General features: G+C 48.1%; 2 protein-coding genes across 12 annotated transcripts in view; both read right to left on the bottom strand.

The window, feature by feature from the left end:
• Positions 1 to 13,911, bottom strand: part of LOC118395203 (disco-interacting protein 2 homolog C) — a 282,104-nt gene that overhangs the window by 117,237 nt on the left and 150,956 nt on the right. For 9 of the 11 annotated variants that reach the window (XM_052463704.1, XM_052463693.1, XM_052463692.1 and 6 more), the window contains 2 exons: positions 7,165 to 7,275; positions 5,311 to 5,463 (listed from right to left, as the gene is read on the bottom strand). In XM_052463704.1, coding sequence (XP_052319664.1) covers positions 5,311 to 5,463; positions 7,165 to 7,275 — 264 coding nt within the window. The remainder of the gene's footprint in view (positions 1 to 5,310; positions 5,464 to 7,164; positions 7,276 to 13,911) is intronic. The other 2 variants (XM_052463695.1, XM_052463703.1) reach the window with 1 other exon arrangement.
• Positions 1,277 to 4,461, bottom strand: LOC127907625 (uncharacterized). Its single transcript, XM_052463705.1, has 5 exons — positions 3,212 to 4,461; positions 2,781 to 2,881; positions 2,525 to 2,588; positions 1,550 to 1,613; positions 1,277 to 1,379 (listed from the first exon to the last, which is right to left on the bottom strand). The coding sequence occupies exons 1-5, from the start codon at positions 3,832 to 3,834 to the stop codon at positions 1,290 to 1,292; spliced, it is 942 nt and encodes a 313-aa protein (XP_052319665.1). The 5' UTR covers positions 3,835 to 4,461; the 3' UTR covers positions 1,277 to 1,289.

Raw genomic sequence — 13,911 nt, 5'->3', positions numbered from 1 at the left:
CACGCCACGCCACTCCATAACACACCTCTGTTCACGCCACTCCACTCCATAACACACCTCTGTCCACACCACGCCACTCCATAACACACCTCTGTCCACGCCACGCCACTCCATAACACACCTATGTCCACGCCACGCCACTCCATAACACACCTCTGTCCACGCCACGCCACTCCATAACACACCTCTGTCCACGCCACGCCACGCCACTCCATAACACACCTCTGTCCACGCCACGCCACTCCATAACACACCTCTGTCCACGCCACGCCACTCCATAACACACCTCTGTCCACGCCACGCCACTCCATAACACACCTCTGTCCACGCCACGCCACTCCATAACACACCTCTGTCCACGCCACGCCACTCCATAACACACCTCTGTCCACGCCACGCCACTCCATAACACACCTCTGTCCACGCCACGCCACTCCATAACACACCTATGTCCACGCCACGCCACTCCATAACACACCTATGTCCACGCCACGCCACTCCATAACACACCTCTGTCCACGCCACTCCATAACACACCTCTGTCCACGCCACGCCACTCCATAATACACCTCTGTCCACGCCACGCCACTCCATAACACACCTCTGTCCACGCCACGCCACTCCATAACACACCTCTGTCCACGCCACGCCACTCCATAACACACCTCTGTCCACGCCACGCCACTCCATAACACAGCTCTGTTCACTCCACGCCACTCCATAACACACCTCTGTCCACGCCACGCCACTCCATAACACACCTCTGTCCACGCCACGCCACTCCATAACACAGCTCTGTTCACTCCACGCCACTCCATAACACAACTCTGTCCACGCCACGCCACTCCATAACACACCTCTGTCCACGCCACGCCACTCCACTCCATAACACACCTCTGTTCACTCCACGCCACTCCATAACACACCTCTGTCCACGCCACGCCACTCCATAACACACCTCTGTCCACGCCACGCCACTCCACTCCATAACACACCTCTGTTCACTCCACGCCACTCCATAACACACCTCTGTCCACGCCACGCCACTCCATAACACACCTCTGTCCACGCCACGCCACTCCATAACACAGCTCTGTTCACTCCACGCCACTCCATAACACACCTCTGTCCACGCCACGCCACTCCATAACACACCTCTGTCCACGCCACGCCACTCCATAACACACCTCTGTCCACGCCACTCCACTCCATAACACACCTCTGTTCACTCCACGCCACTCCATAACACACCTCTGTCCACACCACGCCACTCCATAACACAGCTCTGTTCACTCCACGCCACTCCATAACACACCTCTGTTCACTCCACGCCACTCCATAACACACCTCTGTCCACGCCACGCCACTCCATAACACAGCTCTGTTCACTCCACGCCACTCCATAACACACCTCTGTCCACGCCACGCCACTCCATAACACACCTCTGTCCACGCCACGCCACTCCATAACACACCTCTGTCCACGCCACGCCACTCCATAACACACCTCTGTCCACGCCACGCCACGCCACTCCACTCCATAACACACCTCTGTCCACGCCACACCACTCCATAACACACCTCTGTTCACTCCACGCCACTCCATAACACACCTCTGTTCACTCCACGCCACTCCATAACACACCTCTGTCCACACCACGCCACTCCATAACACACCTCTGTTCACTCCACGCCACTCCATAACACACCTCTGTTCACACCACGCCACTCCATAACACACCTCTGTCCACGCCACGCCACTCCATAACACAGCTCTGTTCACTCCACGCCACTCCATAACACAGCTCTGTTCACTCCACGCCACTCCATAACACACCTCTGTCCACGCCACGCCACTCCATAACACACCTCTGTCCACGCCACGCCACTCCATAACACAGTTCTGTTCACTCCACGCCACTCCATAACACACCTCTGTCCACGCCACGCCACTCCATAACACACCTCTGTCCACGCCACGCCACTCCACTCCATAACACACCTCTGTTCACTCCACGCCACTCCATAACACAACTCTGTCCACGCCACGCCACTCCATAACACACCTCTGTCCACGCCACGCCACTCCACTCCATAACACACCTCTGTTCACTCCACGCCACTCCATAACACACCTCTGTCCACGCCACGCCACTCCATAACACACCTCTGTCCACGGCACGCCACTCCATAACACAGCTCTGTTCACTCCACGCCACTCCATAACACACCTCTGTCCACGCCACGCCACTCCATAACACACCTCTGTCCACGCCACGCCACTCCACTCCATAACACAGCTCTGTTCACTCCACGCCACTCCATAACACACCTCTGTTCACTCCACGCCACTCCATAACACACCTCTGTTCACTCCACGCCACTCCATAACACACCTCTGTTCACTCCACGCCACTCCATAACACACCTCTGTTCACTCCACGCCACTCCATAACACACCTCTGTCCACATCACGCCACTCCATAACACACCTCTGTTCACTCCACGCCACTCCATAACACACCTCTGTTCACACCACGCCACTCCATAACACAGCTCTGTCCACTCCACGCCACTCCATAACACACCTCTGTTCACTCCATGCCACTCCATAACACACCTCTGTCCACGCCACGCCACTCCATAACACACCTCTGTCCACTCCACGCCACTCCATAACACACCTCTGTCCACGCCACGCCACTCCATAACACACCTCTGTCCACGCCACGCCACTCCATAACACACCTCTGTCCACGCCACGCCACTCCATAACACACCTCTGTTCACTCCACGCCACTCCATAACACACCTCTGTCCACGCCACGCCACTCCATAACACACCTCTGTCCACGCCACGCCACGCCACTCCATAACACACCTCTGTCCACGCCACGCCACTCCATAACACAGCTCTGTCCACTCCACGCCACTCCATAACACACCTCTGTCCACGCCACGCCACTCCATAACACACCTCTGTCCACGCCACGCCACTCCATAACACACCTCTGTCCACGCCACTCCATAACACACCTCTGTCCACGCCACGCCACTCCATAACACACCTCTGTCCACGCCACGCCACTCCATAACACACCTCTGTCCACGCCACGCCACGCCACGCCACTCCATAACACACCTCTGTCCACGCCACGCCACGCCACTCCATAACACACCTCTGTCCACGCCACGCCACTCCATAACACACCTCTGTCCACGCCACGCCACGCCACTCCATAACACACCTCTGTCCACGCCACGCCACTCCATAACACACCTCTGTCCACGCCACGCCACTCCATAACACACCTCTGTCCACGCCACTCCATAACACACCTCTGTCCACGCCACGCCACTCCATAACACACCTCTGTCCACGCCACGCCACTCCATAACACACCTCTGTCCACGCCACGCCACTCCATAACACACCTCTGTCCACACCACGCCACTCCATAACACACCTCTGTCCACGCCACGCCACTCCATAACACACCTCTGTCCACGCCACGCCACTCCATAACACACCTCTGTCCACGCCACACCACGCCACTCCATAACACACCTCTGTCCACGCCACTCCATAACACACCTCTGTCCACGCCACGCCACTCCATAACACACCTCTGTCCACGCCACTCCATAACACACCTCTGTCCACGCCACGCCACTCCATAACACACCTCTGTCCACGCCACGCCACTCCATAACACACCTCTGTCCACGCCACTCCATAACACACCTCTGTCCACGCCACGCCACTCCATAACACACCTCTGTCCACGCCACGCCACTCCATAACACACCTCTGTCCACGCCACGCCACTCCATAACACAGCTCTGTTCACTCCCTAACACAGCCCTCTCTCATAAAGACACTGTCCACTCCATAAACCCCTGGCTGGGTGGGGGTATGCCGTGTTACATTACTATAGCTATACAGTACAAAACAGGCGATGACGTCAACACCTTATTGCTGTTGTCAGTGATTTAGCACACAGCCAGATGTTGGTTAGTGGGATACGGCAAAGGGAGAAATGAGCTCTAGCATCTAACGTGCTAGTATTATTAACCATATACTCCTTCTATAAGCTGAGCATAAGAGTGATGGAGCAAAAGAGTCCCATATTCTCTATTTATTGCACTGTGCACCCTCCGGCTAACCTGGTCAAAAGTAGTGCACTATATAGGGAATAGGGTATAGTTTGAGATGCAACTGAAGTCTGTAGTTCAGCTTTTATTTTCGACAAGGGTCTGGAACAGGTGACTGAAATTGATCGCAATCACAATTATCCTATAGAAGAAGGTCAAAATGGTCATCTATCAACTGTTTGTAGCCAGCATGAGCAACAGCTTCAAGTTGAGTGAACCCCTCCCATGGTCATCTATGACATCATGTCAGTACTAGCTTCTTTCTGCTCCTGTCACTGACAGACTGGGGACGTTTGATCTGTAACGTCTCTGTGTCATCAACTCTAGTGCTAAAATACTACTGAACTGAAGTGTTAAATTGCTGTTGCATCTAAACGGATGCTATCCTAAAAAAGTATTCCTATATGCACAATATCAAGAGGAAACAACTTAATCATACATTAACGTCAATTACGCTTTCATATTGACTAATTTAGTTGTAATTACATCCAGTCAAGAAATAACGTAGATACTCCTCAACAACGTATTTGTGATAAATTGATGTATTTCCAACCCAGGCTGATTGAACTGACCAACACACACACTGAGTATAACAAAAATGAGCAACACCTTCGTAATATTAAGTTGCACACACACACAATCCATGTCTTAACTGTCTCAAAGGCTTCAAAATCATTATTTAATCTGTCTCCTCCTATTCATCTACACTGATTCAAGTGGATTTAACAAGTGACATCAATAAGGGATCATAACTTTCACCTGGGTTCACCTGGTCAGTCTCATGGAAAGAGCAGCTGTTCTTAATGTTTTGTATCCAGAGTGTATACTTTTCTACTCTTCCTGATTGACTAGACATCAGATTAAACACACATTAGTGACACTGAATGAGTGAGTTAGTGAGGGGCAGGGACAGAGACAGGGGCAGGGACAGGCTGGAGGCATATTCACGCCTCCAGGGTGAAGTTTCCCCTAGGTACAGATCTAGGATCAGTTTCCGCTCCCCCAATCCTAACCTAAAACATTAGTGGGAAAAATGCAAAACTGACCCAAGATCACGACCAGGGACAATGTCACCCTACATCAATCTTCAGGCGTGCACACACACGCCACACACATACACAGTGCAGTGGAGCAGTCCCAGGCTGCTATGATTACCTTGGAGTCCTATATGTTCCTCACCTGGGGGAGTGTAGGCATCCATGGAGGACTGCACGACCAAGGAGCGGCGCTTGGAGGGCATGGGTACTGCCATCTTACCACGCTCCTTCTGTTTGGCCAGAGCCGCCTGCACAGCCTCTGTGTGGACATCTGCAACACACACAGCGCAGGACAGACATGTTGGAAGACCTGACAAACTCCCAGATTCCAGGTTTATTGCGGGACAAATTAAATGAGTCTGTGGAATGTATATTTCACTAAACAATATATACTGTATATAATTAGAACAAGGACAACAATTACAGTATATATTGTTGCTAAAGTATATTATTTTAGAAAAGCATAGGCTTAGAAGATTGGGATGAAATAATCACTGTGAATGTAGCCGAAATACTACTTCAGAAGTTCCACAGTGTATGTACAGTAACAAGCAACATTGTTCATTGTCGATACTCTCAAGGTGGTAGTTGTCTTCTTCTACACTGGGGACTTCACCGCTGTTGGCTTCTCACAAAAGCAAGACGACATCTCACTCTAAGTGGACTAATCTAACCAAACAAGAGGCTGATAAAACATTGTGCCGTAATGTAACTTATAAAAGATCGTAAAGAAAGAGTTTGGTTTTAGTGAGGAAAAACTATTGCCAGTAACCTATGCCCTTTATGTCTCTATGCTTTAGTGGCCCTGTTTAGTAACGGCCATTGAGAACAGACTCTGGTTGTATCCCAAATGGCACCCCATTCCTTTTCTAGTGCTCCACTTTGACCGGAGCCCTATGTACTCTGGTCAAAAGTAGTACACCACAAAGGGAATAGGGTGCCAATTGGGATGCATCCAAAGCCTTTGTGGTTGTCATGTATTCTTTAATTCAACATGAATCCTGTTTTATAGGGCTGTATTCTAGGAACTTGTGTGCCCATTGGCTGCTCCCTCTATGTCTGGGTCTGAATAATGTCTCCAGACAACTGAAGCTTAATGTGAGATCATTGTGTCCAGCCCTATAATAGGCTATTATTAAGAGCATCAATAGCTGTGTGTAAAGCTAAGCACTGGTAAAATACAACAAAAACCATGATGCAAACCAACAGGAAGTATGGTGCCATTTGGGGCACAGAAATGTGTGTTTCTAAGACAAAGCTAGAACACAGTGCCAGAATCTGTGGCTGGTATGTTGAGTCATTTGTCTGCAAACCACAGAAATGATTAGCCTTTTGATATATATATATATATATATATATATATATATATATATATATAAATAAAAGATAGGTAGATAAATATATATCTATATATTTATCTACCTATCTACCTATATAGAGAGAGACAGAGGGAGCGAGAGAGAGAGTAAAATAGAAAAAGAACCTGGGGGGAGAGGGGGGAGAGAGAGAGGGTAGGGGAGACAGATGGATGGGTGGGTGGGTAACAAAGCAAGTGGTTCATTGGTCTAAATAGGAGTGATAAACAGCATTGGGGTGGTAAATAAAAAAACTTGTTTTTATGCATTTAGCATTAATAGCGAGACTAATAAAAAACAAAGCTCTTGGTAATCCAAATGAATTATGTTACCACAAACCAAATGTAATTTAGTGTTTAAAATGCAGTTCTCCATTGGTGCTTCTATACTGTCCTATAGTAACTGCCAAGTTGCTAACTGTACTTCAGGAAGACAACTCACAGAGCTGAATGTACAACCAGGTGCATGGTGAAAAAAGGGTATTCAAAATAGAAGAGAAACTACAGCACACTGGTAATACTGGGTTTTTGTAATTTGTATTAAGTTTCCAACTGTATACCATGAGCTTGAGTTTTGTGTTACTGTTTGTGATGTGTTGAAAGGTGTTTCTGGCGTACCTGATCTGTAGCGTTCGTCCCGGGAGCCAGAGGAGCGGCGGCGGTGGTAGCGAGAGGAGGAGCCAGGGGTGACAGGAGTTCTCCTCTCGTGGGGCACAGAAGGATCCATCCCTTGGGGGGAGAGGGAGAAGACAGAGTTAACTACATTACAGCCTGACCACCATCAGCACTGTACCTGTTACTACAGTACAGCCTGACCACCATCAGCACTGTACCTGTTACTACAGTACAGCCTGACCACCATCAGCACTGTACCTGTTACTACAGTACAGCCTGACCACCATCAGCACTGTACCTGTTACTACAGTACAGCCTGACCACCATCACCTGTTACTACAGTACAGCCTGACCACCATCACCTGTTACTACAGTACAGCCTGACCACCATCAGCACTGTACCTGTTACTACATTACAGCCTGACCACCATCAGCACTGTACCTGTTACTACATTACAGCCTGACCACCATCAGCACTGTACCTGTTACTACAGTACAGCCTGACCACCATCAGCACTGTACCCGTTACTACAGTACAGCCTGACCACCATCACCTGTTACTACAGTACAGCCTGACCACCATCAGCACTGTACCTGTTACTACAGTACAGCCTGACCACCATCAGCACTGTACCTGTTACTACAGTACAGCCTGACCACCATCAGCACTGTACCTGTTACTACAGTACAGCCTGACCACCATCAACACTGTACCTGTTACTACAGTACAGCCTGACCACCATCAGCACTGTACCTGTTACTACATTACAGCCTGACCACCATCAGCACTGTACCTGTTACTACAGTACAGCCTGACCACCATCACCTGTTACTACAGTACAGCCTGACCACCATCAGCACTGTACCTGTTACTACAGTACAGCCTGACCACCATCAGCACTGTACCTGTTACTACAGTACAGCCTGACCACCATCAGCACTGTACCTGTTACTACAGTACAGCCTGACCACCATCAACACTGTACCTGTTACTACAGTACAGCCTGACCACCATCACCTGTTACTACAGTACAGCCTGACCACCATCACCTGTTACTACAGTACAGCCTGACCACCATCATCTGTTACTACAGTACAGCCTGACCACCATCACCTGTTACTACAGTACAGCCTGACCACCATCACCTGTTACTACAGTACAGCCTGACCACCATCACCTGTTACTACAGTACAGCCTGACCACCATCACCTGTTACTACAGTACAGCCTGACCACCATCAGCACTGTATCTGTTACTACAGTACAGCCTGACCACCATCACCTGTTACTACAGTACAGCCTGACCACCATCACCTGTTACTACAGTACAGCCTGACCACCATCACCTGTTACTACAGTACAGCCTGACCAACATCAGCACTGTACCTGTTACTACAGTACAGCCTGACCACCATCACCTGTTACTACAGTACAGCCTGACCACCATCACCTGTTACTACAGTACAGCCTGACCACCATCACCTGTTACTACAGTACAGCCTGACCACCATCACCTGTTACTACAGTACAGCCTGACCACCATCACCTGTTACTACAGTACAGCCTGACCACCATCAGCACTGTACCTGTTACTACAGTACAGCCTGACCACCATCACCTGTTACTACAGTACAGCCTGACCACCATCACCTGTTACTACAGTACAGCCTGACCACCATCACCTGTTACTACAGTACAGCCTGACCACCATCACCTGTTACTACAGTATAGCCTGACCACCATCACCTGTTACTACAGTACAGCCTGACCACCATCAGCACTGTATCTGTTACTACAGTACAGCCTGACCACCATCACCTGTTACTACAGTACAGCCTGACCACCATCACCTGTTACTACAGTACAGCCTGACCACCATCACCTGTTACTACAGTACAGCCTGACCACCATCAGCACTGTACCTGTTACTACAGTACAGCCTGACCACCATCAACACTGTACCTGTTACTACAGTACAGCCTGACCACCATCACCTGTTACTACAGTACAGCCTGACCACCATCACCTGTTACTACAGTACAGCCTGACCACCATCACCTGTTACTACAGTACAGCCTGACCACCATCAGCACTGTACCTGTTACTACAGTACAGCCTGACCACCATCACCTGTTACTACAGTACAGCCTAACCACCATCACCTGTTACTACAGTACAGCCTGACCACCATCACCTGTTACTACAGTACAGCCTGACCACCATCACCTGTTACTACAGTATAGCCTGACCACCATCACCTGTTACTACAGTACAGCCTGACCACCATCAGCACTGTACCTGTTACTACAGTACAGCCTGACCACCATCACCTGTTACTACAGTACAGCCTGACCACCATCACCTGTTACTACAGTACAGCCTGACCACCATCATCTGTTACTACAGTACAGCCTGACCACCATCACCTGTTACTACAGTACAGCCTGACCACCATCATCTGTTACTACAGTACAGCCTGACCACCATCACCTGTTACTACAGTACAGCCTGACCACCATCAGCACTGTATCTGTTACTACAGTACAGCCTGACCACCATCACCTGTTACTACAGTACATCCTGACCACCATCACCTGTTACTACAGTACAGCCTGACCACCATCACCTGTTACTACAGTACAGCCTGACCACCATCACCTGTTACTACAGTACAGCCTGACCACCATCACCTGTTACTACAGTACAGCCTGACCACCATCACCTGTTACTACAGTACAGCCTGACCACCATCACCTGTTACTACAGTACAGCCTGACCACCATCACCTGTTACTACAGTACAGCCTGACCACCATCACCTGTTACTACATTACAGCCTGACCACCATCAGCACTGTACCTGTTACTACAGTACAGCCTGACCACCATCACCTGTTACTACATTACAGCCTGACCACCATCAACACTGTACCTGTTACTACAGTACAGCCTGACCACCATCACCTGTTACTACAGTACAGCCTGACCACCATCACCTGTTACTACAGTACAGCCTGACCACCATCATCTGTTACTACAGTACAGCCTGACCACCATCACCTGTTACTACAGTACAGCCTGACCACCATCACCTGTTACTACAGTACAGCCTGACCACCATCAACACTGTACCTGTTACTACAGTACAGCCTGACCAGACCACCATCACCTGTTACTATGATTAAATGAATAGATGGACAAGGAAAATGAATTCATTATACTGTCTGCATCAAACCGAGTATGAGTATTATTTATTCTGACAGGCACCTGAACTCAACTTAATTTCACAATAGACTGTGAAACATCAACTGACATTATTGGACATTATTCTATTTTGTCTGGCAAGGGATTGTTAGGCTCAGTTAAAATGGAGGGTCCCAGCAATTAACCCTGTTTCATATTCAATCTATCAGGGGACTGGGTCCCTCAGCCTCTCATTCTACCTCCCAAATGGCATCCTATTCTCTACATAGTGCACCATGTTTGAGCAGAGCCCTATGGGCCCTGGTCAAAAGTAGTGCACTTTATATGGAATAGGGTGCCATTTTGGACATAACCAGCCTCTCATTGTCAATTACAGCGCAGTGGCAATCAGCCCCTAAACCTGAACCTCAGCATGGAGCTCTTGATGAGATGTAAATCCTAGGCTGTGGACACACAGAAACCAAACAAACACCCCCACCAGTTACTTTCATTTAAACTGTCTGCAACTGTTCCAGTCTTGAAGACAGTCTGCTAGCTAGACAACACAAAGCTAGTGATCTATGACTGAAGCTATAACGGCTACATTACAGCACAACCCCATAAGGTAAATCTCAGGTTCACGACAAAGAAACACTTGAGCCCCTCACTTCCCAGTCCTCAACACCAAGCAGCAGTCTGAGCAATGCAGCAGCTTATAATACTGTAGGTAAGTGTTCCATAAAGTGGATTACGTTCTGCTGGGCTATAACAGCCATTGGTTTAGCACTGAGAGACATGATAGATGCAGGATACCATTCCCTCTTTCTCCCTGTCGATCGAGAACACTCAGCACCCCCCACACACACCTTGAAGGAAATCAATGTCAGTCTCATCCGTTCTCCATCTGCCTCACACAGGGAAAGATGCTACATTCAATAAGAGGCTCGATGGAGGAGTCTGATCTCAATAGTGCTGCACTCGTCTTCTCCACTGACAGTGTTATTTAGGAGGACTATCTACCGCTATGCTGAAATAACAACATACGTAGACTGGTATGAAAGGTGTTTTGCTAGAGCCAATGTGCAATGTAACTGTTCCCCCTGAAGGGTGTCACCTATAATAGGGTTTGAATAAGAGCTACCTGTAATACAGAGATACTGGGTGATAGATAATGGTTTACTGCCAGACAACACTCCATAAACCTAGAATGGCTTGAGTCGAGGCTAGATAGAGAAAGCCGGTTGCTGGTGGTGTTCTAAATGGCAATACACATGCATGTACAGTAACACGCTCTCTGATACAGTAGTACTAACGTAACGTGGTTTTGGGAATCCCCTGATGAATGTACATCTTACAACCCCATTAAGTCCGTTTGTAATGGTCCTTCCCTTCCCAATCAATATCCGATTTCCATTTGAGACCAGTACAGTATCGGTTTTATGTATGTGCTCAGACTTTTCAGACTCACTGTGGTGCACTGGGCTAGAGAGGAAACAACCATCACACTACTGGTGTAACAGTCTGCTGTCTCAGCCTTTTATCGACTTCAGGCAAGCGTGATGCGAATGCTTGGTCTCATGAGAGGGTTGCAAAATTCAGGTAACTATTTCAACATTTCCAGGTTTTCCAGAATTCCTGGTTAGAGTCTTATGGATTTCCTGTCTATTCCCATCCAAATTTGTGATTTTTCCAAGTGGGAATTTGGGAAAGTTACCGTAATTTGTAACCCTAGTCAGAGGCCAGGCGTTCGCTTCACATTACACCTTTCTAACTGTTCTACAGTGGGAGTGTGTACTAGTGGTTATTACAATCCTGAGGAACGGTTCATCTTCCAATGGATTAATAGTCAGTGGCCCAAATGGCACCCTATTCCCTATATAGTGCACTTCTCTTGCTATCTAACCTCCAAACGAGCTTCAATGCCATACAACACTCCTTCCGTGGCCTCCAACTTCTCTTAAACGCTAGTAAAACCAAATGCATGCTTTTCAACCGTTCGCTGCCTGCACCCGCACGCCCGACTAGCATCACTCCCCTGGATGGTTCCGACCTAGAATATGTGGACATCTATAAGTACTTAGGTGTCTGGCTAGACTGTAAACTCTCCTTCCAGACTCACATCAAACATCTCCAATCCAAAATCAAATCTAGAATCTGCTTTCTATTTCGCAACAAAGCCTCCTTCACTCACGCCGCCAAACTTACCCTAGTAAAACTGACTATCCTACAGATCCTCGACTTCGGCGATGTGATCTACAAAATAGCTTTCAATACTCTACTCAGCAAACTGGATGCAGTTTATCACAGTGCCATCCATTTTGTTACTACAGCACCTTATGCCACCCACCACTGCGACCTGTATGCTCTAGTCGGCTGGTCCTCGCTACATATTCGTCGCCAGACCCACTGGCTCCAGGTCATCTACAAGTCCATGCTCGGTAAAGCTCCGCCTTATCTCAGTTCACTGGTCACGATGGCAACACCCACCCGTAGCACGCGCTCCAGCAGGTGTATCTCACTGATCATCCCTAAAGCCAACACCTAATTTGGCCACCTTTCCTTCCAGTTCTCTGCTGCCTGTGACTGGAACGAATTGCAAAAATCGTTGAAGTTGGAGACTTTTATCTCCCTCGCCAAATTTAAACATCTGCTATCTGAGCAGCTCACCGATCACTGCAGCTGTGCATAGACCATCGGTAAATAGCCCACCCAATTTACCTACCTCATCCCCATACTGTTTATTTATTTACTTTTCTGCTCTTTTGCACACCAGTATCTCTATATGCACATGACCATCTGATCATTTATCACTCCAGTGTTAATCTGCTAAATTGTAATTATTCGCCTACCTCCTCATGCCTTTTGCACACAATGTATATAGACTCTTTTTTTTCTACTGTGTTATTGACTGTGTTATTTACTCCATGTGTAACTCTGTGTTGTTGTCTGTTCACACTGCTATGCTTTATCTTGGCCAGGTCGCAGTTGTAAATGAGAACTTGTTCTCAACTAGCCTATCTGGTTAAATAAAGGTTAAATAAAATACAATAAAATAAAATAAAGCCCTGGTTAAAATCAATGCCATTTTAGACAAAGCCATGGACAGATCAGCCTGAATACTAAAACAGTCTGACATTAAGACCCACAGCCTTTTGAAGGCATGAACAGCACTGAAATGAATGTGCTATCTGCTACTGTTACACCTGTAACACTACGGTAGGTTTGCAGGGAATGTGATGGCTCTGTTTTAGATGTGAGATTTTACAGCACTTCGCTATCATAGAAAAGGTAATGGGGCAAGCTCTTTAGTGAGCAGGTCTTGTGTTCAGAGGGACATAATGTGACGAGCTACAGGAGGTAATGTGTAATGGAAGGCCTCATGTTCATTTTCCATGTCTTTTTATGGGCACAATGAGTGGACATGGGGGCATCTTTTACTCTAGCCATTTTTTTTACACTCTTGGCTAATTTAAGACATAGTATGGGTCCCAAATGACACCTTATTGCATTACATTTTACTCATTGTATTCAATGGGATATAAAGCAGGAATCCGCATGTCGTGGGCAAC

Source organism: Oncorhynchus keta, chromosome 15, assembly GCF_023373465.1.
Source record: "Oncorhynchus keta strain PuntledgeMale-10-30-2019 chromosome 15, Oket_V2, whole genome shotgun sequence".
Taxonomy (NCBI): Eukaryota; Metazoa; Chordata; class Actinopteri; order Salmoniformes; family Salmonidae; genus Oncorhynchus; species Oncorhynchus keta.
This window is presented reverse-complemented; position numbering and strand designations above follow the sequence as displayed.